This window comes from Leucoraja erinacea, chromosome 16, assembly GCF_028641065.1.
Source record: "Leucoraja erinacea ecotype New England chromosome 16, Leri_hhj_1, whole genome shotgun sequence".
NCBI classification, from domain to species: Eukaryota; Metazoa; Chordata; class Chondrichthyes; order Rajiformes; family Rajidae; genus Leucoraja; species Leucoraja erinaceus.
In genome coordinates, this window is record NC_073392.1 from 6,428,813 (window position 1) to 6,455,912 (window position 27,100).

The window sequence follows — 27,100 nt, forward strand, 5'->3', positions numbered from 1 at the left end:
GGGCAGGAGAATGAGGTTAGAAGGGAGAGGTAGATCAGCCATGGTTGAATGGCAGAGTAGACTTGATGGGCCGAATGGCCTAATTCTGCTCCTATGACCTGATGACCAAATGAACCCCGCATATTAACACCATCCTACACACACTAGGGATATTTTTTTTGCATTTATTCCGATCCAATTAGTCAACAAACCTGTACGTCTTTGGAGTGAGGAGGAAACCGGAGCACCCGGAGAAAACCCACGCTGGTCACGGGGAGAAGGTACAAACTCGGTACAGACAGCACCCGCAGTCAGGATCGAACCCGGGACTCTGGCGCTGTAAGGCAGCAGCTCTACCGCTGGGCCACCGCGCCACCCGCGACGTCCAAGAGCAACTCTTATCTCAACCCCCCATTATCCTCGCATGACTTACCATGTAAGGACACACCTGAGACCCAGAGCCAAAAATCAATTCACATTGTTTGTCCACGTTGTAAATCTGTCCAGGAAGCTGATGAGGGAGTGTATATGTTCTGGTTACAGGTTCATCAAGTAAACATTCAGCATATCCTGTGCTAAAAGGAGACGAAGGGTAAGAAAAATAGACGAGAAATCAAACACGCTTGGGTAGTTGACACCCCAGCGGTATGAACATTGACTTCGCCAATTTCAGGTAGTCCCTGCTTTCTCCCTCTTTCCTCTACCCTCCCCAGCTCTCCCACAGCCCACTGTACCCGCATCTTCCTTTCTTCTTCCTGCCAACCCCCACCCCGACATCAGTCTTAAGGAGGGTCTCGACCCAAAACGTCGCCTATTCCCTTCGCCCCATAGATGCTGCCTCACCCGCTGGGTTTCTCCAGCATTTTTGTCTACCAAGCATTCTTCTGAAAATCTTTACAGAACCAACTTGATGGGCTAGATAGATTTGATGGTAGTCGCCCGCCCAATAAATGGAAACAACATTTAGGCAAATCAGATCATGCTTTACTTAATTTTAGTTAAATGTACATATGAAAACTACCGGTAGAAACAGGGACCTGCAGATGCTGCTTTACCAAGGAAAGACACAAAGTGCTGGAGTAACTCAGCAGGTCAGGCAGCATCTCTGGAGAACATGGAGGGGTGACGTTTCGGGTGGGGACGCTTCTTCAGAGAGACAGAAGCAAGGTCCCCGCCTGAAACGTCGCCTCTCCATGCTCACCTGAGATTTTGCTTGACCCGCTGCGTTACTCCAGCACTTTGTACCTTCTTTTATAAACCAGCATTTGCAGTTCCTTGTTTTTTACATTTCAAGTTTCAGAATCCTTGTTACCACAATCTGAAATACATTGATAGGACGAAATTCACATTCGCGACTTCACTTAACTTTAGAGATGCAGCGTGGAAACAGGCCCTTCGGCCCACCGAGTCCGCGCTGACCAGCGATTCCCCCGCTCGCTAGCACTATCCTAAACATTCGGGACGACTCACAATTTTTCCAAAGCCAAATAACCTACAAACCTGTACGTCTTTGGAATGTGGGAGGAAACCGGAGCACCCGGAGAAAACCCACGCAGTCACAGGGAGAACGTGCAAACTCCGTACAGACAGCACCTGTAGTCAGGATCGAACCTGGGTCTCTGGCGCTGTGAGGCAGCAACACTACCGTTGCGCCACCGTGCCGCCCTAGGTCCCAATGACAAACCATACACAGTTCAATTGAAGACGTGATAAAATACTAACGTACTCTAAGAAGTTAGTGACGTATCTCCTGCTACATTTGGACCACATCCAGGGGTTGGTATAATAGTTCAGTGTCGGAGCCATCACATGCTGCTGGTTTTTGCCTCCATCCTCTTTACATTTATTACTGTCGTCATGAGGCATATTAAACCTGGTTAAAAATAAAAAAACAACGTTCCATTAAAGATTAGTTTTACATTCATGCTTTTGCTGCCTTTTGTTTCAATAGACAACAGACAATTGACGCAGGAGTAGGCCATTCGGACCTTCGAGCCAGCACCGCCATTCACTGTGATCGTGGCTGATTATCCACAATCAGTACCCCGTTCCTGCCTTCTCCCCACATCACCTGACTCCGCTATCCCTAAGAGCTCTATCCAATGCCCCTGTCCCACTTAGGAAACCTCAACGGAAACCTCTGGAGACTTTGCTCCCCACTCAAGGTTTCCGTGCGGTTCCCGGAGGTTCCCAGAGGTTTTTGTCAGTCTCCCTACCTGCTTCCACTACCTGCAACCTCTGGCAACTACCTGCAACCTCCGGGAACTGCACGGAAATCTTAGGTGCGGCGCAAAGTCTCCAGAGGTTTCCGTTCAGGTTTCCTAAGTGGGACAGGGGCATAACTCTCTCTTGAAAACATCCAGAGAACCGGCCTCCACTGCCCTCTGAGGCAGAGAATTCCCCAGACACACAACTCACTGCGTGAAATAGGACATGCACATCGGATCACATAACTGCCCAGAGACTGGGTTAGCACGCAACAAAAGCTTTTCACCCTACCTCAATACACGTGACAATAAACTGAACTGGGTCCTTTCTTTCAAGACAGACCATTCATGAAACCTATTTAACCAGGATTAGATTGAAGATAGTCACAAAGTACTGGAGTAACTCAGTAGGTTAGGGTGGCATAGTGGCGCAGAGATTGAGTTGTTGCCATACAGTGCCAGGTACCCGGGTTCGATCCTGACTACGGGTGCTGTCTGTATGGAGTTTGCATGTTCTCCCTGTGACCATGTAGGTTTCCTCCGGGTGCTCTGGTTTCCTCCCGGTCTCTAATGACGTACAGGTTTGCAGGTATTGTAAATTGTCCCTAGTGTGTTGGATAATGCTAGTGTTCAGGGTGACCGCTGGTTAGCATGGACCCGATGGGCCGAAGGGCCTGTTTCCGCTCTGCCTCCCTAAAGTCTAAAGCGCTGGGCAGCATCTCTGGAGAACATGGACAGGTGACGTTTCAGGTCGAGACCCTTCTTCAGACTCCAAAACGTCACCTATCCGTTTCCTCCACAGATGATGCCTGACCCGCTGAGTTACTACAGCATTTTCGTGTCTATCTTTGGTACAAACTAGCATCTGCAGTTCATTTTTATTCCAGGGTTAGCCTGCCCTGGGCATAGTTAAACAAATTTATAAAATTGGTCTGCGCGCAAGAACGACAGGCAAAACACATTTGGGCAGGTACCGTAACAACATTTAAAAGACATTCAGACAGATACATGGGAAGAAAAGATTTAGAGGGATATGGGCCAAATTCGGGAAGGTGGGACTAGTGTAGGTGGGGCATCTTGGGCAGCATGGGTAAGTTGGGCAGAAGGGCCTGTTTCCTTTCTTAGTGCCTCCCTGACAATGCACCGATGTGTAGGTGGTATTGGGAGCACAGAGGACCACTGGCAACATGGTGTATGAGAGCGGGGATTGTGTGTGGAGTGCTGATCTTGCCCTTCTCAATCTCTCCACTACGCTAGCACAAACTGAAATACCATCACCCCCCCAAGCAACTCCCCTCTGACACTCAGATTGAAGGGACTGCATTATGCACTTTGAAACAAGGTCTGAGCTGCCCCAGCAAAGCATTCTCCATCGATCCCAGGTGAACAACTCCGGAATTCCCAGCGATATTTGGTCCCTTAATTATAGACCTCAGCTACACGTATCAGTTTCCGCACGTCTTCGAGTGATGCCCGAGTGTGTCGCGACTTGTGGACGCTGCCCAGACCGTCACGCAAACCAACCTCCCTTCCACTGACTCCATTTACATCTCGTGCTGCCTCGGCAAGGCCAGCAGCATCATCAAGGACCAGTCGCACCCTGGCCACTCCCTCTTTTACCCCTCTACCAGCAGGCAAGAGGTACAGAAGTGTGAAAACGCACACCGCCAGATTCAGGGACAGTTTCTTCCCATCTGTTATCAGGCAACTGAACCGTCCTACCACAACCAGAAAGCGGACTTGAACTATCTACCTCATTTGTGACCCTCGGATTATCTTTGATCGGACTTTGCTGGCTTTACCTTGCACTAAACGTTATTCCCTTATCATGTATCTATACACTGTAAATGGCTCGATTCTAATCATGGATTGTCTTTCCGCTGACTGGTTAGCTCGCAACAACGGTTTTTCACTGTACCTCTGTACATGTGACAATAAACTAAACTATAAAACTGGTGAGGCTCCAATTCGTGTGGCCAACAGCTTGTGTGTATGTGCGGGTGGGGACGTGTGAGTGGGCAGGTACCATGAGAGAGAGCAGAGAGCACTAGTCACATATCCGGTGAGGTCACGACATTTTTCTCTGCGTGGTTTCACAATACAAGGATTCACACCCCCGTCTATTTCCTCTTTGGCACCTCCAACGCTGACCTTGACTCACCAGGACACAGGATATCCCTCGCAGCCCTGGCTGAGTGCGGTGTGGGGCTCCCTCCCTGCCTCTCCCTGTCCGCGATAGTCTCTCTCTCCCTCTCTCCCCTGAATGGTAGCCATTACACGCGCCAGTACAGGCCGTCGGGGAATGTTGCCGACTGGCCTGCTGTAGACTGCAGGAGTACGTGCTGAGGGTCGCACTGAAGCTCGGTGCAGCCAACGCCAAGGCTTTGCGGGGGAGGACCACAGTCTAGGGTCCTGCCGCTGCTGGACATTGGGGGCAGGGTGTGGTGGAGACGCCCCTCAAACAAGGGAAGTGATATCAGCCCTGGGGGGGGGGCCACATGAGTGGCAAAGGTACTTCCTTTAAAGACAAGTGGGAACACTTTTATTGAGTATAACACCATTGAATATATAGACACTGAGAATGCATGAAGTAGTTTTGCACAGTTTTTATTTTGTATTTATCGTATTTCGTTTTCCAATTATTGTATTTTTTATATTTTGTATTTACAAATATTGTGGGCTGACGTTCTTGTGCTGTACTATCTGTAATATTCAAAATGATTCAATACATTAATAGCCATATTAATGGTTCAACGGTTCTTTTGTTATTACGCGTATATTTATTTTTCATTCGGAATAAGGTTAATGTAGTTTAGTTTAGTTTAGTGAAACGGCACGGAAACAGGCCCTTCGGCCCGACGAGCCCGTGCCGACCAGCGATCCCCGCACATTAACATTATCATACACATTTTATAAACCTCTGTGAGATACAACTCGACAAAGTCTAAAGTAATATCACTGCATTTTGCAAAGAAGTCAGAATGGTTGAGTTAAGCGCTGTGGGTTAACTACACGTTAGACAGGTACATGGATAGAACGGGTTTGGAGAGAGGTAAGTGGGACTTGGGTACTGGGACATTGTTGGTCGGTGTGGGTGAGTTGGGCCGAAGGGCCTGTTTCCACACTGTATCTATCACTCTATGACACTATGACATTGCCTTTGTTTGGCCAATGCTTTTATTTAAATGGATTACAGGGTGGCGGGTTTTGCAACTGGGAGCTATTCGGGGTGTGAAGGAGCCCGTCCAGCAAATGGGAGGTGTTGTTTTATGAGCTGGATCAGCAGTGATCTATTTGAATAACCGGCACCTCAGGGGACTGTTCACACCAGCGGGTCAAACATCAGATGCAATCACAGCAAATGATTTTGCGAGGTGTGCCACAAACATTTGCCAAGAGAAGTGGGCTTTTTTTTAAAAAAGAGATACACCACAGAAACAGGCCCTTCGGCCCACCGAGTCCGCGCCGACCAGCGATCATCCCGTACACTAACACTATCCTCCGCACACTAGGGACAATTTACAATTATACCGAAGCCAATTAACCTACAAACCTGTACGTCTTTGGAGTGTGGGAGGAAACCGGAGCGCCCGGAGAAAACCCACGCGGTCACGAGGAGAACGTACAAACTCCACGAATGAATGAATGAATACTTTATTGTCACACGTGACAAGTCACAGTGAAATTCTTCAGTGAAGTCGATGCCACATAAAGATCGCTTACAAAGTTACCAACAGATAAGTATCCATGGTCAGGATCAAACCCGGGTCCCTGGCGCTGTAAGGCAGCAACTCTACCGCTGCACCACCGTGCCGACCAATAAAGGCACCATCTGTGATCTGTGCCTCACACTTGGATAGTGTGGGTAGGACAGCACGAGTGTAATGGTGATCGCTGGTCGGCATGGACTCGATGGGCTGAAGGGCCGTGTATTGCGCTGTATCTTGAAACTAAACTAATCATGGGCAGGTAGACAAAAGTGCTGGAGAAACTCAGCGGGTGCGGCAGCATCAATGGAGCGAAGGAAATAGGCAACGTTTCGGGCCGAAACCCTTCTTCCAAATCATGGGCGCATGATTGATAGAATGGAGCGGCTGGGCTTGTATACTTTGGAATTTAGAATAAGCCATAAGGAGTAAGGAGTAAGCCATTTAGAACGGAGACGAGGAAACACTTTTTCTCACAGAGAGTTGTGAATCTGTGGAATTCTCTGCCTCAGAAGGCAGTGGAGGCCGATTCTCTGGATGCTTTCAAGAGAGAGCTAGATAGGGTTCTTAAAAATAGCGGAGTCAGGGGATATGGGGAGAAGGCAAGAACGAGGTACTGAATGTGGATGATCAGCCATGATCACATTGAATGACGGTGCTGGCTCGAAGGGTCGAATGACCTACTCCTGCACCTATTGTCTATTGTCTAAACTAATCATGCAGGAGTTCAGAATCTCAGCAATAAATGGTGATACTTTGGACAAATGAGAGCATATTCAAGACAGTGAGGAGCATTTCACATTTTAAATTTTACTTTGAAGGGCAAAAATATGCCTTAGCCTTCAAACCTCTGAAGCCGATGTTCAAAATATATGCAGAAGAAAGGGCTGCACGGTGGCGCAGTAGTAGAGCTGCTGCCTTATAGCACCGGAGACCCGGGTTCGATCCCGACTGCGGGTGCTGTCTGTATGAGTTTTTACGTTCTCCCCGTGACCTGCGTGGGTTTTCTCCGAGATCTTCGGTTTCCTCCCACACTCCGAAGACGTGCAGGTTTGTAGGTTAATTGGCTTGGTGTAAATGAAATAAATTGTTCCCTGATGCGTGCGGGATAGTGTTAGTGTGGTGGGGATGGCTGGTCGGCACTGACTCGAAGGGCCGAAGGGCCTGTATCTCCACTGAAGTTTCCCCATTGTATCTCTAAACTAAACTGAACTAAAGCAACAGGTATCCATCCACTTGACGAGGTCCAGAGGAGATTGATAAGATGAACAGAATTTGTGAGAATAAAGGCGGAAGTGGGAAATAGAGTGGGGGAATAAAAATAAACATGAACTAGAAACACATGGGAAAAAATCCAGAAAGGTCGTCAGAGGGCTTGGCTGAAGAAGCAGAAATCAGAAAGGGACAGATGTAAAGCCATCAGCAAAGAACAGCAGACATTATGGGAGAAACAAAAGGCGGAGGGAATGTGTGACTATCTCATGGAGCAATGCCAGGCCCGACAGAAGGCAAACTGGGATACATGGAACTGCAGATGCTGGAATGTTGAGCAAAACACAAAGTGCTGGAGGAACTCAGCAGGGCAGGCAGCATCTAAGGAGGGTGTGTAAGAAAGAACTGCAGATGCTGGTTTACACCGAAGATAGGCGCAAAATGCTAGAGTAACTCAGCGGGACAGGCAGCAACTCTGGAGAGAAGGAATGGGTGATGTTTCGGGTTGGGTCTGAAGAAGGGTCTCGACCCGAAACCTCACCCATTCCGCCTATCCAGAGATGCTGCCTTTGCTGCTGAGTTACTCCAGCATTTTGTGTCTATCTTCTATGCTGTCTGACCCGCTGAGTTACTCCAGCTTTTTGCGACTATCTGGGTTCCACGCGGGCCTGTTTCCGCGCTGTGTTTCTAAACCAAACCAAAATAGCTTGTCGTTTTTCCTTCCCTGGTTCCTTCTGTTATCGCCCCCCCCCCCCCCCCCACCCCCCCACCACTCCCTCCGTCTCCCCATCCTTGGTTAAGACAGTAATGTGATCTTCACAAAGGATGTACATCACGCCATCACTGTAGTTTGAATGATGGAGACAGTGAGCAGAGCGGGCTCCCGCGGTTGGTGAAAGGTACCCACACATGGAGCAGGCTGAGGCGGCCCAAAGCAAATCTCCTCCCAGTACCAATGCCGTGAGAAAACTGCGCTTAGCTGAACGTACAGCTGATTCCTTGCCATTCCACTGGGGGGGGGGGGGGGGGGGGGAGGGAGAGTGAGCGGAATAGAAGAGGTCAATATGAATTAATGAAACGGTCCCATCGGTTCGGTAGGTAACAACTACGCCTGCGGAGCAGTTGAAACACGGCAGGTTCACGACCTGATACGCAGCAACAAAACAGGAGAGAGGATGAGCAAGGCAAACAGTGTGAAAATATCTTTCAATGACAGTGTATAAATGGGAGCCTGTCGAGAGATTTAAATCCTGCGGCAACAGCAAATAGGACTAGTGACCCTGACACTAAAAGGATTAGGAGACACCAGACCTAGAGACTTAATGCTCAGAGACAGAGAGTTGTTGCCTGCTCTTAAAATTGTGGAAAGGTACAGAAAACGTTTTTGTTTGTTATATTTGGACTTTATTTTGTCAGGGTGCAATTTGTAGGTTTTAGTTATTTTAACAGACCTGCAAACTTACTAAAATGCAGGTAAATAGCACAGTATTTGTCACATATTTTTACTCGGACTGTCAAAGCTGCCACAGCCAGACATAAAAACAGTTTTTATCCACGAGTAGTTGCTCTACTCAACAGCCAAAAATCTATAGCCTCCCTTTGAATATGGTATTTTGTTGGTTCACATGCTTGATCAACGGTGTTTTATCATTAATGTTTTATTATTATTAATGCTTAGTGTTTTCTGAGTAATTCGTAACTATCACTGTATGTCATGTTGTTACTTGTGAGCCGAGGACCAAGGCAAATTCCTTGTATGTGGATACTTGGCCAATAAACTTACTTACTTAGTTACTTAATCTTACACTAAACATTATTCCTTTCAGACTGTATCTGTACACTGTGGACAGCTCGATAGAAATCATGCTTAGTTTTTCCGCTGACTGGATAGCGCGCAGCAGAAATGCTTTTCACTGTACCTCGATACACGTGACAACAAAACACAAAACTAAACTATCTTTAATCGGACGTTATCTTGCACTAAACGTTATTCCGTTTATCCTGTGTCTATGGACGGCTCGATTGGAATCATGTGTAGTCTTTCTGCTGACTGGTTAGCACGCAACATAATAGCTTTTCACTGTACCTCGGTACACGTGACAATAAACTAAACTCAACTAAAATTGCAGAGACGAATGAAATGGATAAAAATGACACAAAAGTAGGTGAGACAACTTTTCTCAGGAGGGAGCTTTGTATTTACATGCTCTCACAAATGGGGATACAGATCAGTAAATTGGAAATTGGAGGAACAGCACCTTACATTTCGCTAGGGTAGCTTACACCCCAGCGGTATGGATATTGATTTCTCAATAGAGGGGAGAAGAGGGAGTGGCCGGGTCCTTGTTCCAACATTGGGTGGGTTTTCTCCGAGCGCTCCGGTTTCCTCCCACGTCCCAGAGACGTGCGGGGTCTGTGGGATAATTGGCCCTCTGGTAATGGCCCCATTGCGTTTAGGGAGTGGATGCGAATGTGGGGTATGATGGAACTACCGTGAAAGGTCGGCGTGGACTCAATGGGCCAAAGGGCCTGCTTCCACGCTGCGTCTCTGAAACATATTGCGCGCTGTGATTTGAACCTTTGTTCCACACACAAGACTCTGAAGTGAGAGCCAGCTGGGAGGCAGCTGTGGTTTCGTAAAAGGACGAGCGTCTCTGGAGAGAGCACGTCATTCAGTCGAATCCTCGGGGATCGCTACAAGAGACACTGCAGCAGAACAGCTCGTGGATGAGTGCGTAACAAGGTTTGCTTTTGGCACCAGCGCGCTTCCCTTCCACGCCTGCTAATGAGGGAGCTTCCGTGATAGTAGTCAGGATCTCGACACATCTAACGGAATAAATCAACCACTAATTCCCTGCCTGAATCCTCTTGCCATGAAGGACACTCAAAGAATATCTATCCATTTATCCCTGTTGTGGCCTGTATTTTGTTGCCTGTAGCCTGTATCAAAGCTTTTCACTGTACCTCGGCACACATGACAACACACTAACCTGAACTAAACTAAACTGAGTATAGACACAAAATGCTGGAGTAACTCAGCGGGACAGGCAGCATACCTGGTGAGAAGGAATGGTGATATTTCGGGACCCCTTCTTCAGACTGAGAGTCGGGGGGGGGGGGGGGGGGGGGGGGGGGGGGGGGGGGGGGGGGGGGGAGGGAGACATAGAGATATGGAGGCGTAAGGTGTGAAAACAGATCAAAGCAGACAGTGATAAGGAAATGTAGAATGGGTCGTTGTTAGGTGAGGGGAAGGCGACAAGGAGAGAGGGAATGCAAGGGTCAATTACACTCGGATATTAGATAACTGAGCAATGTTTCCATGAGATCTTGCAATCGAGGCATCCACAGTGTTCAGGTACAGGATATAGGGAACATTCAGTGCAAGGTAAATAGACAATAGGTGCAGGAGTAGAGGCCATTCGGTCCTTTGAGCCAGCACCGCCATCCAATGTGATCATGGCTGATCATCCCCAATCAGTACCCCATTCCTGCCTTCTCCCCATATCCCCTGACTCCGCTATCTTTAAGAGCCCTATCTAGTTCTCTCTTGAAAGTATCAGCGAACCTGCCTCCACCGCCCTCTGAGAATTCCACAGACTCACAACTCTCTGTGAGAAAAAGTGTTCCCTCATCTCCGTTCTAAATGGCTTACCCCATATTCTTAAACTGTGGCCCCTGGTTTTGGCCTCCCCCAACATTGGGAACATGTTTCCTGCATCTAGCGTGTCCAAACCCTTAATAATCTTATATGTTTCAATAGGATCCCCTCTCATCCTTCTAAACTCCAGAGTATACAAGCCCAGCCGCTCCATTCTCTCAGCATATGGCAACCCCGCCATCCCGGGAATTAACCTTATAAACTTACACTGCACTCCCTCAATAGCAAGAATGTCCTTCCTCAAATTAGGGGACCAAAACTGTACACAATACTCCAGGTGTGTTCTCACTAGGGCCCTGTACAACTGCAGAAGGACCTCTTGGCTCCTGTTTCCATGCTGTATCTTTTTCCTTGCCCAACAATCATTCCTAGCCTTTTTAGACCAAGTTTAAATGTTTTTATTTCACCCTCATCGTTGACTCCTCTCCCATTTTTGCTCTTCCTTCTCTCTAATCTCCACTAGTGCAAGTTCTCCACCACTATCACCCAATCCCGAAATCATATATTCCTCCGGGTCAAACATCTGTGCGTCCCACATTCTCACCACTCAATATATCACCCCCTGCTCCGTCATTTTCTTCCTTATCTCCACTGCGTTTCACACCCTCACTTTAAACCCCTGCAATTCCATAAACCTTCGCCAAACACAGCTATCATTCCGAAGATGTGCGAGAAGGAACTGCAGATGCTGGTTTAAATCGAAGGTAGACACAACAATGCTGGAGTAACTCAGCGGGACAAGCAGCAACTCTGGTCTGGAGAGAAGGAATGGGTGACACTTTGGGTCGAGACCCTTCTTCAGACATTCTGTTATTCTGAAGAAGCGTCTCAACCCGAAACATCACCCATTCCTTCTCTCCAGAGATGTTGCCTGTCCCGCTGAGTTACTCCAGCTTTTTGTGTCTATCTTCGACTTAAACCAGCATCTGCAGTTCCTTCCTACACAACTGCTATTAATGCCGTCAATTTTATTTTCAGATTACGTTGCACTATTGGCTGTATGTCTCTTTTAAGTTTCTTTTAAAATGCAAGTTGCTGTTGGAAAAATTGCTGACAAAGGAAATGCAATCTATTCGAAACATTATTATTGAATAATGATACAAATTAATACAAATATCAAAGCACGTTGATTTGTAATACACATCGCACAAAATGTTTTAATATAATTATACTTAATATGACTTAATGAAGACTTTTAGAGATAAAAAATGGAAACAGGCCCTTCAGCCCATCAAGTCCATGCTGACCATCGATCACCCATTAACACTAGTTCTATGTTATTCACTTGCTGCATAAAGGAGGCAACTTTTTTTTCTGGAAGCCAATACACATACAAACCCGCACATCTTTGGGATGTGGGAAGAAACCAGAACAAGCACACACACGGTCACAGGGAGAACATGCAAACTCCACACAGACAGCACCCGAGGTCAATAATTATCCAAGTTAATTGAAATATCAAAGCATTTGTTGTACGTATCGCACAAAAATAATTATATAAACTATATTTAATAAGGGTTATTGAAGACTTACACGTGTCCAAGTTCATGGGCTATTGTAAAAGCGGTACTTAATCCGTTGTCTTCACTGATGGAACAACTTCTGTAAGGGTCACATACGGTCCCCAGCTCTGCCAGACCTACAAGAAATCCAAAGGGAAAAGTTATTTTCCAATCTTTACCCAACGTGATGCTTGGTCCCAAACAGTTCAAACATATAGTAGAGAAGTTGGGAGGTCTTGTTGCAGTTACACAAGATGTTGGTGAGGACACATTTAGAGTATTGTGTTCAATTCTGGGCACCGTGTTATAGGAAAGATGTTGTCAAGCTGGAAAGGGTTCAGAGAAGATTTACCAGGATGTTGCCAGGACTGGAGGGTCTGAGCTATAGGGAGAGGTTGAGTAGGCTAGGGCTCTATTCCTTAGAGCGCAGGAGGATGAGGGGAGATCTTATAGAGGTGCATAAAATCATAAGAAGAATAGATCAGGTAGAGTCCCTTGCAAGCACAGAGTAGGTGAATCGAGGACCAGAGGACACAGGTTTAAGGTGAAGAGGAAAAGATTTAATAGGAATCTGAGGGGTAACTTTTTCACACAAAGGGTGGTGGGTGCATGGAACAAGCTGCCAGAGGAGGTAGTTGAGGCAGGGACTATCCTAACGGTTAAGAAGCAGTTAGATAGGTACATGGATAGAGCAGGTTTGGAGGGATATGGACCAAAAGCAGGCAGGGGGGACTAGTGTAGCTGAGTCTTGTTGGCAAGCTGGGCTGAAGGACCCGTTTCCACGCTGTATGACTCGATGACACATGGAAGATTTGACAACGTGTAGTGTCATTTGTAATTAAAGTTCCGTCAAAAATTAATTGATTAAAATGGGTTTAAAAAGTAGAAGCAGAAACTTGCACCTTTACTTCAGTTTAAAATCATAAACAGATTAGGTTTTTTCCAAACTGATGAAGGGTCTCGACCCTGAAACGTCACCCATTCCTTCTCTGATGCTGCCTGAACCGCTGAGCTACTCCAGCATTTTGTGTCCATCTTGTGTTTTTGGTCACCTACGCCTCCCTACTCCCAGGGCTTCTGGCTCCATTTCAGTGGATATCCTCCAGCCTTTTGCCCTTGTGGGCATTAATAATGAATCGTATTAAATGTAATGCAATGAAGGGCAAGAGTCTTGGTCAGTTTTATTCTCTGTAAAGCCAATTAATCTCTGCAATTTCATCTGCCAATATTCTCCGACTTGGCGCAAACAAAGTTTGGTTTAGCTAATACTCACGTGTACAGAAGTACAGTGAAAAGCTTTTGTTGCGTGCTAATCAGTCAGCGGAAAGACAATACATGATTACAATCGAGCCGGCCACAGTGTACAGATACAGGATAAAGGGAATAATGTTTAGTGCAAGATAAAGTCCAGTAAAGTCCGATTAAAGATAGTCCGAGAGTCTCCAATGAGGTATTTAGTAGCTCAGGACCGCTCTCTAGTTGTTGAAAGGATGGTTCGGTTGCCTGATAACAGCTGGGAAGAAACTGTCCCTGAATCTGGAGGCGTGCATTTTCACACTTCTGTACATCCTGCCTGATGGGAGAGAGAAGAGGGAGTGACCGGGGTGAGACTAGTCCTTGATTATGCTGAAAAATCTTGATCATGGAGCCACCAACCATATGCATTCAACTGAAGACCAACACAAAATGCCAGAGTAACTCAGCGGGTCGGGCAGCATTTCTGGAGAAAAGGAATAGGTGATGTTTCAGGTCGAGACCCTTCAGCTCAACCTGTCACCTACTCCTTCTCCCCCAGAGATGCTGCCTGACCCACTGAGTTACTCTGGCATTTTACAATATAGACAATAGACAACAGGTGCTGGAGTAGGCCATTCGGCCCTTCGAGCCAGCACCGCCATTCAATGTGATCATGGCTGATCATCCCCAATCAGTACCCCGTTCCTGCCTTCTCCCCATATCCCCTGACTCTGCTATCTTTAAGAACCCTATCTAGCTCTCTCTTGAAAGCATCCAGAGAACCTGCCTCCACCGCCCTCTGAGGCAGAGAATTTCACAGATTCACAACTATCTGTGAGAAAAAGTGTTTCCTCATCTCCGTTCTAAATGGCTTACTCCTTATTCTGAATCTGTGGCCCCTGGTTCTGGACTCCCCCAACATTCGGGAACATGTTTCCTGCCTCTAGCGTGTCCAAACCCTTACTAAAACCCGATTTTGTGTCCATCTTCAGTGTAAACCAGCATCTGCAGTTCCCTCCCACACAGATGCATTCAACTATTCACTAGATCACCTCAAGATAATCAAAAACGAAATAAATAATGTTTCTGTCGAGAGCAAAACTCACCCAATGTGTCACACTTATCTCGAGCTCTGCAAATGTCTTGCCTAAAGGAAAGCACAAATTTGATTCAGTACTCCACAGTCAAATGAGAGAACATTTTTGTTCCAACTCTGCACGATACATTTATGTAAAGTTATGACTTGCACTGGAAGAATCTGAGTGGCTTGAAAATAAAAAATTTGTAACAGGAAAGTAGAATCTGTTTACCACATCTTAAATAACTTAAAGAACATTTAAACAGACTTCTTTATTTTTGGTAGACATGTTAATGGAAGCTTTTGACGGACATTGACTAAAATCGGGCAAATTGAACTAATTTAGATGGACAGACATCTTAGGTAGATATAAATGCTGGGGAAACTCAGCGGGTGAGGCAGCATCTATGGAGCGAAGGAATAGGTGACGTTTCGGGGAAGGAACTGCAGATGCTGTCTGTACGGAGTTTTTCCGTTGTCCCCGTGGCCATTGTGGGTTTTCTCTGGGAAGTTTGGTTTCCCCCCACACTCCAAAGACGTACCGGTTTGTAGGTTAATTGGCTCGGTAAAAATGTAAAATGTCCCTAGTGTGTGTAGGATAGTGTTAGTGTACGGGGGTCGGTAGTCTGTGAGGACTCAGTGGGCCGAAGGGCCTGTTTCTGCTCTGTATCTCCAAAAACTAAAATAGAAAATTTGGCTTCAATGACTTATGGCAATACCTTACAGAAAAATTAGAAGCATAGAGTGGATGTGGAGAGGATGTTTCCACTGGTGGGAGAGTTGAGGGCCAGAGGTCATAGCCTCAGAAGCCTTTAGAAAGGAGGTGAGGAGGAACTTATTTAGTCAGAGGGTAGTTAATCTGTGGAACTCATTGCCACAGAGGGCTGTGGAGGCCAAGTCAGTGGATATTTTTAAGGCAGAGATAGACAAATTCTTGATTAGAACGCGTGTCAAGGGTTATGGGGAGAAGGCAGGAAACTGGGATTAGGAGGCAGAGATCAGCCATGATTGAAGGGCAGAGTGGACTCGATGGGCCGAATGGCCTAATTCTACTCCGAAAACTGGGTGAACTTCACATTTCCATCGTCAACATTTGACTTCACTGGGTTAATGCTAATATTCTATGGGTCATAGACCTACCTGTGACTTGCAAAGTATTCTACTAAAAGTGGTTCCTCAAAGTAACCTGTCTAGTGGACAATGCAACACTATTTTTGATTACCTTGTGATAAGTACTGCCGTGTCATGGTGAGAATGATGATTTTCATCTGCATTGTTCTGTGTTTGCTGCCAGATACAGAAGTTTTTCAAAGTTGTCTGAGCATTGAATGAAATAACTGGACCTTCCTGAGGGGACAATATGAAAACAGTATCAATTACTAGCATGTAATTTGTCACATTCTAACTGGACTTAAAATATCCAACTCAAACCAGTTACCTGCTCACTATTTATAACAACTAGTTTCACAACTACTATATTGATAAGATTCCCAATACTTGGATCTTTATAGATAGTGGCCACCTGTAATAAATGAAAGACAAAGTGTTAAGAACAGGTTGTATACAGTACTAAATACATTTTAATTTATAAAAATAACAAATTTAAAAGGTTATACTAATTTTTGCATATAGTTACCTACAGAACTGCCGTATCTGTGTACAACATTGCTGTTTTTTGGTTTATAGGGATTTCGGCCAAATGGAACGAGCTTAGAGGGGACATTTTAGGCACCATATCTGAGGAAGAATGTGCTGGCTCTGGAGAGGGTACAGAGGAGGTTTACAAGAATGTTCCTGGGAATGATTGGGTTAACATGTGATGAGCGTTTGACAGCACTGGGCCTGTGCTCACTGGAGTTCGGAAGAATGAGGGGGGACTTCATTGAAACTTAAGTGAAAGGCTTGGACATAGTGGATTTGGGGAGGATGTTTCCACTAGTGGGAGAGTCTAGGATTAGAGGTCACAGCCTCAGAATTAAAGGACGTTCCTTTAGGAAGGAGATGAGGAGGAATTTCTGTAGTCAGAGGGTGGTGAATCTGTGGAATTCACTGCCACAGAAGGCTGTGGAGGCCATGTCTATGAATATTTTAAAGGCAGAGATAGATAGATTCGTTATAAGGACGAGTGTCAGAGGCGAAGAATAGGGTTAGGAGGGAGAGATAGATTAGCCATGATTGAATGGCGGAGTAGAGTTGATGGGCCAAATGGCCTAATTCTGCTCCAATCACATATGACATCTTGGTCAGCATGGACGGGTTGGGCCGAAGGGCCTGTTTCCCCACTGTACAACTCTACGACTCTATTGGTAACAATCTGCCGCTACTTAGAATGACGGCAAGGGAAGCGTTGAAGACAACAGCAGCAGCGGTACTTACAATGGACATTAAAGTAAGGACGTAATGTTGTAAATTGGCTCCATGGTGTTCCACCATCCTGTTGTCAGCTACCACCATAACCTCGACGTATCGGGGGTAGGAGAGGAAACGTTTTGTTCGCTTGTGCTTCCCAGCGCCCGCGGTTTCGTTATCCGTGCCGCCGACGTTGTGCGTGGCAACGCTACTTCTGAGCCGCTCCAGATCTGACAAAGCGTTGCTGGATAGTCCTTCATTCCACTTGTTTTTATTTAGGCTATTTTTATGACCTATGACCCAAAAGGAAGAGAGAGAAAAAAAAATCTTCGAAGGAGAACATTTTAGCACAGGCGTCCGAGATTTTTGGGAGAGGGCAGGAGAATGGGGGGATTTGAATTTGAATTTATTTATTTGTCATTCGTTGTCAAATTTTGTTTCCCTTGCACTCAAACATATAATAAAAATGACAAAAACACACAATCAACACAAATTTAACATCCACCACAGTGAGTTCACCAAACACCTCCTCACTGTGATGGAAGGCAAAATCTTAAAGTCTCTGTCCCATCTCTCTTTGTTCTCCCTCTGCGCCGAGGCGATCCAGGCTCCAGATGTTGCGACCCCACCGGGCGATGGTAAGTCCCGCGGCTCAACCGTGCTCCGCGGGGCGAGAGATAGAACTGCCACGATTGAATGGCGGAGTAGACTTGATGGGCCGAATGGCCAAATTTTGCTCCTATCACTTATGAACATGGGTAGACAAAATTGCTGGAGAAACTCAGCGGGTGAGGCAGCATCTATGGAGCAAAGGAATAGGCGACGTTTCGGGTCGAGACCCTGGAAGGGTCTCGACCCGAAACGTCGCCTATTCCTTCGCTCCATAGATGTTGCCTCACCCGCTGAGTTTCACAAGCATTTTTGTCTACCTAAGATCATTCTTCTGAAGAAAGGTTTCGACCCGAAACGTCACCTATTCCTTCGCTCCATAGATGCTGCCTCACCTGCTGAGTTTCACAAGCATTTGTGTCTACCTAAGATCATTCTTCCGAAGAAGGGTCTCAACCCGAAACGTCACCTATTCCTTCGCTCCATAGATGCTGCCTCACCCGCTGAGTTTCTCCAGCATTTTTGTCTACCTTTGATTTTTCCAGCATCTGCCGTTCCTTCTTAAACTTATGATTGCTTACATTATTAAACGTCCACATGCATGGAGGTGGATAGGGTTTTCTAATGAAATGTCATTAACCTGAAACAATACGTTTCATTTTCCACAGATGCCTGACCTGCTAATTATTTCCACCATTTTCTGTTTTTATTTTAGCTGCGATACTCTGGCTTGTTCAGACGTGGAAAGAGAATCAAAATCAATAAAATATATTATTTCACTGATAATGCACAAATTCCTGGATTTAAAAAAAAAATGCAGAATCAATGAATATATATTGCACAGACCATAAGGCGTTAAGGTGGAAGAAAACCAGCTCAAATTGTCCACCTACGGGCGGTCCATCGAGTCCGTACGGACAGCGGTCACCCCGGACACTAGCTCCATCTGCACACAAGGACCAATTTATAGAAGCCAATTAACCCACAGGTCTCTGGACTGTGGGAGGAAATCGGAGCACCCGGAGGAAACCCACGCAGGTCACGGGGAGAACGTACAAGCTCCGTACAGATTGCGCCCGTGGTCAGGATCGAACCGGGGATTTCTGGAGCTGTATAGCAGCAACTCTACCAATACGCTGCACAAAATCTAGAACAGGAATCAAGTTCACCTTCTTCTACAAAGACAGGATAAGGGTTATTTTTCGTCTTTAATATCGTTCATTCCGTTTCTCTCTGCTGGCCTGTTTCTATTTTGTTTCAGATTTTCAGAAAGGTAAGCATCTTGATTTTGGATTATCGCGAGGCCAGCTATCTGCATTCTAACAAATGTCCTATTTTTAAACCACGTTTGTCAAGCTTCCCACACCTCAGGAAGCTTGAAGTGGCCAAGATAAGGTCATTTCCCCCAAGTAAATGCCTTTACAATGCTGCATGCAGGCTTGGTGGAGACAGACATCAACACTCCACTGCCACTCCGATGCGCACTTTCGGAGAGTTCTATTTTTATTTCGCGTGAAGTCGGCTTCCAGCAAATACCCTTCAACAGTCCCCCCGCAGTCTTGCTGGCTACCATCAGTGATTCTTTATTGCCACATGTACCTAGGTAATGTACCTGCGAAATCCGTTGGCAGTGCGGTGGTGCAGCGGTAGAGTTGCTGCCTTACAAGGGCAGCACGTCTTTGGAGTGTGGAAAACCCACACTTTACACCATACAGTTATGCCCGCTAGTTTTTGACACATCCAGCCTGGGACAAAGGTTCTGACTGTCGACTCCACCTGTGCCTCTCAAAGTTTATATTCTTCTATCAAGTCACCACCTCAACCATTAACGTTCCAGAGAAAACAATCCAACTTTGTCCAACCTCTCTTCATAGCTAATACCTTCTAAGCATTCTGCTAACTCTTTTTTGCACCCTCTTTATAGCCTCCACACTCTTCCTATCATGGAGTGAGCATAACTCCACACAGGCCTAAACAAGGACTGTAACCTGCGGCAATGGCAGAGTTGCTGCCTCACAGCGCCGGAGACCCGGGTTCGATCTTGACTACGGGTGCTGTCGGTACGGACTTTGAACGTTCTCCCCGTGACCTGCGTGGGTTTTCTCCGGGAGCTCCGGTTTCCTCCTACACTCCAAAGAATTACACGTTGGTAGGCTACTTGGCTTGGTATAATTGTACATTGTCCCTAGTTTGTGTAGCATAGTGTTAGTGTGCGGGGATCGCTGGTCTGCGTGGACTTGGTGAGAGAGTGGGCCTGTTTCCGCGCTGTATCTCCGTAAACATATATAGTTGCCAGCTACATTTGGAAAGTTACATTATATACCTCTGCAGCCTTTAGAGTTTTGAGAGGACAATATTGAATCCATTAAGGTGCATGTGCTTTGAATATCAAATACCACATGAAAATACATATCGTAAAATGGTAACGTTCCTCAATTAGAAATCCAACGTCACGTTTTTAGTTTAGAGATGTAGCATGGAAACAGGCCCTTCGGCCCACCAAGTCTGCTGCAACCGGCGATCCCCGCATATTAACAATGTCCTACACACATTAAGGACAATTTTACAGTTAAACCAAACCAATTAACCTACAATCTTTGGAGGTCTTTGGAGTGTGGGAGATCCCGGAGATCCCGGAGAAAACCCACGCAGATCACGGGGTGAATGTACAAACTGTGTACAGACAACACCCATGGTCAGGATTGAACGCAGGTCTCTGGCGCTGTGAGGTAGCAACTCTACCACTGCACCACCATAGCGTTATGCTATAATGTTATAATTCAAGGTTTCAAGGTCATTTTATTGTCACATGTATCACAGTGATATTCGAATTACCATACCAAATAAAAAGCACCAAGACACACAACTACATAAAAGTTAAGATAAACATCCACCACAGCAGATTCCATGTTCCTCACGGAGGTGGAAGGCAACAAAGTCCAATCTTCTTCCTCTTTTGTTCTCCCGCAGTCGGGAAGTCGAACCTTCCGCTATCGGGACAATCGAAGCTCCCGCAATAGGAGATGGAAGCTCTTGCGGCTTGGAGTTCCCCAAGTCGGTCTCTAACCAGAGACTGCAAGCTCTGCGATGTCAAAGTTCAGTGGCACCCGTGGTTGGAGCCCCAATGTCGATCCCCGACAGGGATCACGAGCTTCTTCTTCTCTCGTGTGGCGTGCACAGCCTAAAGTTGTTGGACAACTTGTTCTATTGGATCTTCCGTTTGTGCACGTCGAGTTGATTGCATTAGTCGAAACAGGGCGGAACCTCCGTGAAGGTTGCAATCTTCCACCCCGGATCGCAAGCTCCGTGATGGTAAGTCCGCAGGCTCCCGTGGCGGCGTTCTTGAAGTCTGTCTCCAGCAAAGGCCGCCAACTACTCGATGTTAGGCCGCAGTGTGGACGGATATACGATACGGAAAAACCTTGCATCTCCGTCGAGGTAAGAGATTAGAAAAAATGTCCCCAACTACCCCCCCCAACATAAACCAAGCTAAAGAACACTAAAAAAAACCATACATTTAACACATACAAACAAGCAATAAAGAAGGGAGGAACAGACAGACTGTTGGCGAGGCAGCCATTGCTGGCGCCACCTGGTGGATGTAAAATACACAAGATCAATTCCTACCAATGGCAGCTGGGAGTTTTACACTCAATAATTAAATAAGATTAGGCAAATAATAAATAATAACAAATAATAAGTTGGCGTCAGTAGTTGTAACCACATAACTGCAAGATTTACAGAACAGCCCGCATGAGTGTGTACGAAGGAACTGCAGAAGCTGGTTTACACCGAAGATGTAAACCAAAATGCTGGGGTAACTCAGCGGGACAGGCAGCATCTCTGGAGAGAAGGAATTGGTGACGTTTCAGTCTGAAGAAGGGTCCTGTCCCAAAAGTCAGTAATGGAATGATGTCTGTAGTTTGTTTCTGGTCCTTGGGTTGTCCACCCACAATGAAGCTTAATATTAACTCAACTTTGTAATGGATGCACAAGCATTTACATATCTAAATCAACTACAGTACTTGGCAACTTTGAGAACATTTAGAATAGGCAATGAACAGTTGCCTTTAAAGTGAATGAGGTAATTAAAGAACAGTGCATTTTGGTGTTTATCACAAGTTCACAAGCGATAGGAGCAGAATTAGGCCATTCGGCCCATCTAGTCTGCTATATCTTTCCCTCTCAACCCCATTCTCCAGCCTTCTTCCCATAGCTCCGGACACCCATACTAATCAAGAATCTATCTATCTCGGCCTTAAAAATAGCCACTGACTTGGCCTCCACAGCCTTCTGTGGCAAAGAATTCCACAGATTCACCAACCTCTGACAAAATTAATTCCTCATCATCTCCTTCCTAAAGGAACGTCCTTGAAGTCGGTCTCCAGAAAAGGCCGCCAACTACCTCTGGCCCTAGACTCTCCCACTAGTGCAAACACCCTCTCCACATCCATTCTATCCAGGCCTTTCACTATTTGGTAAGTTTCGATGAGGTCCCCCCTCATTCTTCTAAACTCCAGCGAGTACAGGTCCAGTGCCGACGAACGCTCATCACATGTTAAACCACTCACTGCTGGGATCATTCTTGTAAACCTCCTCTGGACCCTCTCCAAAGCCAGCAGATCCTTTCTCAGATATGGGGCATGGAATTGCTCACGATACTCCAAGCGCAGCCCGACCAGCGCCTTATAGAGCCTCAGTCGCAGTCAGGGGAAGTGTGTTCTAGAATGGGAAGATGCAGATCTCCACTGCAGGAAGATTGTAATAAAAATCCTGAGTGCTAGTGTTCTTTTTATGTAATAGATGGCTGGAAAGTACAGAGTGCTTCTTTTATCACCAACAGCTAAGTAAACACGGATTCACAGCTGCACAAATAGATCCCACTCTGTGAACAACTGTTCTCAAATTCTCAGCAATCAGTAAGATGGGCCCGTCACCATTTGATAACATCACGTTGAGATGTTTCAATTGTGTTCTGTGAAGCAAAATTTATGCAATTGAGTTTGTTCTTGCTCGTTAGTATAAGTGCCGATCACAATGCAAACCGTATCCAGAGAGGCACGGTGGCGCCTCACAGCGCCAGAGTCCCGGGTTCGATCCTGACTACGGGTGCCGTATGCATGGAGTTTGTACGTTCTCCCCGTGAGTTTTCTCCGAGATCTTCGGTTTCCTCCCACACTCCAAAGTCGTACAGGTTTGTAGGTTAATTGGCTTGGTATAAATGTAAAATTGTCCCTAGTGTGTGTAAGATACTGTTAGCGTGCGGGGATCGCTGGTCGGTGCAGACTCGGTGAGCCGAAGGGCCTGTTTCCGTGCTGTATCTCTAAACTAAACTAAACTAACAACACTCAATGTACAAAGTGATTTCCCCCACTCACCGTCCCCACAAGCAATGTGGGAGATTCTGCCCAATGTCATTTTCCAAATCAGTGAGTGATCTCCCAGTTGCGAAACACTTTAACTCCCCCTCCCATTCCCACACTGACCTTTCAGTCCTGGGCCTCCTCCATTGTCAGAGTGAAGCCCAGTGCAGATTGGAGGAACAACACCTCATATTTCGCTTGGGCAGCTTACACCCCAGCGGTATGAACATTGACTTCTCTAAATTCAAGTAACCCTTGCATTCCCTCTCTCTCTCTCTCTCTCCATCCCTCCCCCACCCTGGTTCTCCGACTATTTTCACTGTCCTCCTGATTAATTTTAGTTTGCATGCCTCGTTGTCACCTTCCCCTCAGCCAACAATGAACCATTCTACATTTCCTTCAGTATAGACTGGTTTGATCTGACATTCCCTGTACCCTTCCATATCCCCATACTCCCCCTCCCCTGATTCTCAGTCTAAAGAAAAGTCACTCCAGTATTTTGTGTCTATCTTCTGTCTTAGTTCACTTTAGTTTATTGTCACGTGTACCGAGGTACGGTGAAAAGCCACTTTGTCGCGTGCTATCCAGTCAGCGGAAATACAATACATGATTACAATCGAGCCATTCACAGTGTACAGATACAGGATAACTTGAATAATGGTTAGTGCAAGATAAAGTCCAGTAAAGTCCGATTAAAGATAGTCCAAGAGTCTCCAATGACCATTAAACTGATCTTAAAACAATGCACTTGGACAAGATTTTTTCGCACATCTATAAAGTGCCTCTTGTATCTCTAAAGGCAAACCTACTAATCCTTGATTAACCCAGATGACAAAATAATCACATTCAGTAATATCTTGGGAATAAGCCAATTTTAATGAAAATGACTGAAAACTTAGAACTCTTTTCTAATGAATTGTTCAGTTTCACAGTCTTAATCCAATTTTAAAACAATTTTTTTGATGTACAGTGAAATATGAAAAAATGACCTAAACTGACTATTACTAATGAAAGGCCACAAACACATTCAAAATGGACTGCATCTAGTCCCTCGTCTTCCACAACGTCACAGAACTCATTCGTGAGTCCAAGGACGGACAAGCAGGTGACTGTCAAAGACTAGTGGGCCTGTCCCACTTAGGTGATTTTTTTAGGCGACTGCCAGCGACTACGACAATGGAATTCCTACGACATCCTGGCAACAACCTTCGCCACTCGGCAACAACCTACGACAGCACCCACGTCATTGGCGTCAAACCCACAGTCGCCACTGTTGTCAAAAAAATGTCAACATGTTCAAATCCAGCGGTGATCAGAAAGATGCTACGGTTCTTTGGCGACTGAGGAGACTACTCACGGCCATACAGGCGACACCCCGGCTACCATGTGGCCACAGCCTAGTCGCCTGAAGTCACCCAAAAAAAATCGTCTGTGCGACAAGCCCATAAAGGGCAAAGCTTTAAGGAAAGGGGGCAAATTTTAAAGGAGATTTATTTATAGTTTAAAGTTTGGGGTGGCACAGTGGTAGAGTTGCTGCCTTACATCACCAGAGGCCTGAATTTGATCCCGACTACGGGCGCTGTCTGTACGGACTTTGTACATCCTCCCCGTGACCACGTGGGTTTTCTACGGGCGCTCCGGTTTCCTCCCACACTCCAAAGACGTACGGGCTTGTAGTTTAATTTTACTTCGGAGTCACGTGAGTGACTACGTGAAGAACCCACCCAGCGCGCAGGCGCGGCATTACGTCAGCAGTGCAACAGCGGCAGCAGCTGGAGCCAGGCTCTCCAGCTGCAGCATAAAGACGAGACCTCAGGTAAGTGCCTTTTTTGTTACAGAGTCGCGCTGGAGAGAATAATGGCCTCTCGCAAGCGACCAGCCAGGAGGACTGCCTGCCCTACTCCACCCGAGGACGGGTCCATAGCGGGACGGCAGCCTCTCGCAGCGGAGGAGCTTTTTCAACGCTCCCGCTCACCCGACACCGAGCCGCCCCCAGTGCTGCAGATCTCAACGCCCCGCACAGGGAGGAAGGCGACACAGAAAACCGACTGGCCGGTGTCCTCCGATGAATCGGAGGAACGGGAACACTCTCCCCCACCGAAAAGGGGAGACGCTCGGATAAGCTGCATGAGGCAGCTCCTCGAGCGTATGATTAATGAGGAGATGCGGCATCTCCCAGGAGGACGGGCTTTGGCCTCCTCCTCTCCACACCCTTCTGTACCCTCTATGTTCGAGGGCAGTAAGGGAGGCCAGGACTGGGCTGGCCTATCCCAAGGGCAGGCGGAGGATATCGTCAGCATGCCGGGCGTGCCGGAAGAAGAGCTACTGGGTGTAGTGGGCCGATATGCGGCACCACCAACAACTGGGATGGTGTTGCCACCCAGAATGGTGGCAACAATAAACAGGCTGTCCAATAACCCGCTGCAGGACAAGGCTGTCCAGCAGGCCCTTGACAACTACATCGCGCCCGAAAATTGCGAGGCGCTGAGGGTCAAGACGGTAAATGGGCAGATCTGGAACCAGCTGGGGCAGCACATAAGGGCTCAGGAGGTCAAAATGCAGCGAGTCCTGAAGCTCCACTCAGCAGCCGTCACCGCCTTTGCTCGGTCCGTTGGGGATGAAGACCTGACCATACCCCAGCAGGATGCCCTCGCACTGATGTGCAGCACCACGTATGAGCTAAACAACCTACGGCGGGACAACATCAGGCCTGCCCTCAACCCAACATATGCCGGCCTCTGTAAAGCTCCAGCGCCCGAACGACAGGCGCTGCTATTTGGTGCGGATCTGGCCAAAAGGCTCAAGGAGTTGGAAGAGGCGGCAAAACCAGTAGGCCTCATGAGGGCAGGGCCAGGACCGAGCAGGGCGAAGACACCCAGTTGGCCGCACGCCTCGGCAGCCACCAGCAGATACCGAGCTGGTGAAAGCCTGGTGACCGCCTCCCACTACCCCCAGAGCTCTTTTTTAGAGCGGGGCCCAGGGCGGAGCTGTGGGAAGATGCGCCGCCCCACCGCAGCACCAACACGGACAACCTTGGGCCAGACCCACCGGAAACGACCCCACAAGTGAACATGGAGGTAGGTGGGTCTGGTTCCTGTCAACATACACAGACAAAGGGTGTAGTATTAACAGGGGGACGTTTGAGGTTCTTCAAGCATGTTTGGTGCTCCCTTACTAACAATAAGTTTATACTCAACAGTATTAGTGGATACAAGATTGAGTTCAAACCAGGCGTAGAACCGCCAGTTCAGCACATGCCCCAAAGGGTGTTCCTTCCCTCGGCAGTTGAGAAGGTAGAAGGACAAGCTGAACTTGATCGGCTCGTGGCTAAAGGCATCATAGAAATGACCACACACGAGCCGCAAGAATTTGTATCAAATATTTTTCTCAAAACCAAAAAAGATGGTGGATGTCGCATTATTATTGATCTGACATCACTCAATCAGTCTGTTGAGTATCAACATTTCAAAATGGAGACATTTGTCACTGCCAGACAACTGATCTCCAAGGGATACTACATGGCAAGCATAGATATCAAAGATGCTTACTATTTGGTACCCATTCATAAAGATTACTTTAAATATCTGAAATTTATCTGGAGGGGCCAGCTATGGCAGTACCGAGCTTTGCCCAATGGTTTAACGACAGCTCCCAGACTATTTACGAAAATTCTTAAAGTGGCCATGAAGAAATTGAGAGAACTAAAACATTTAGTAGTGGCCTATCTGGACGATGTTCTCATATTAGGAAGAACACGGGAACAAGCTGTCGCAGGAGTGTTAGCCACTAAACAACTCCTTGAAACTTTGGGTTTTATCCTTCACCCAGATAAATCAATATTGGAGCCTACTACTAACATGGATTACTTAGGCTTCACTATTGACACGATTCACATGACTGTCACTCTCCCCAGAAACAAAACAGTTTCACTCATTGAAGCTTGTAGCCATTTAATTGCTACACCGCAACCTAGAATACGGCATGTAGCCAGAGTTATTGGCTCTATAGTAGCAGCATTTCCGGCTGCCCAACATGGGCCCTTGCATTATCAAAATCTACAAAGAGCAAGGACTCATGCATTACGCCTTCATAGGGGGCATTATGATCGCAAAATGGATTTACCCGCTGAAGCCAAATCAGAACTTCAGTGGTGGGTTGACAATATTTGGCACAGTCACAGTCCTATCACCGTAACCAATC

General features: G+C 46.7%; 1 protein-coding gene across 1 annotated transcript in view; it reads right to left on the reverse strand.

Annotated features, from left to right (window-relative positions):
- The window catches only part of LOC129704497 (A disintegrin and metalloproteinase with thrombospondin motifs 9-like), a 180,426-nt gene that overhangs the window by 122,202 nt on the left and 31,124 nt on the right, over positions 1-27,100 (reverse strand). Inside the window, exons 4-10 of the mRNA XM_055647616.1 lie at positions 16,956-17,221; positions 16,018-16,101; positions 15,802-15,926; positions 14,608-14,648; positions 12,297-12,402; positions 1,706-1,852; positions 413-554 (exon numbers count right to left, since the gene is read on the reverse strand). Of these exons, the coding sequence (XP_055503591.1) occupies positions 413-554; positions 1,706-1,852; positions 12,297-12,402; positions 14,608-14,648; positions 15,802-15,926; positions 16,018-16,101; positions 16,956-17,221 (911 nt within the window). The remainder of the gene's footprint in view (positions 1-412; positions 555-1,705; positions 1,853-12,296; positions 12,403-14,607; positions 14,649-15,801; positions 15,927-16,017; positions 16,102-16,955; positions 17,222-27,100) is intronic.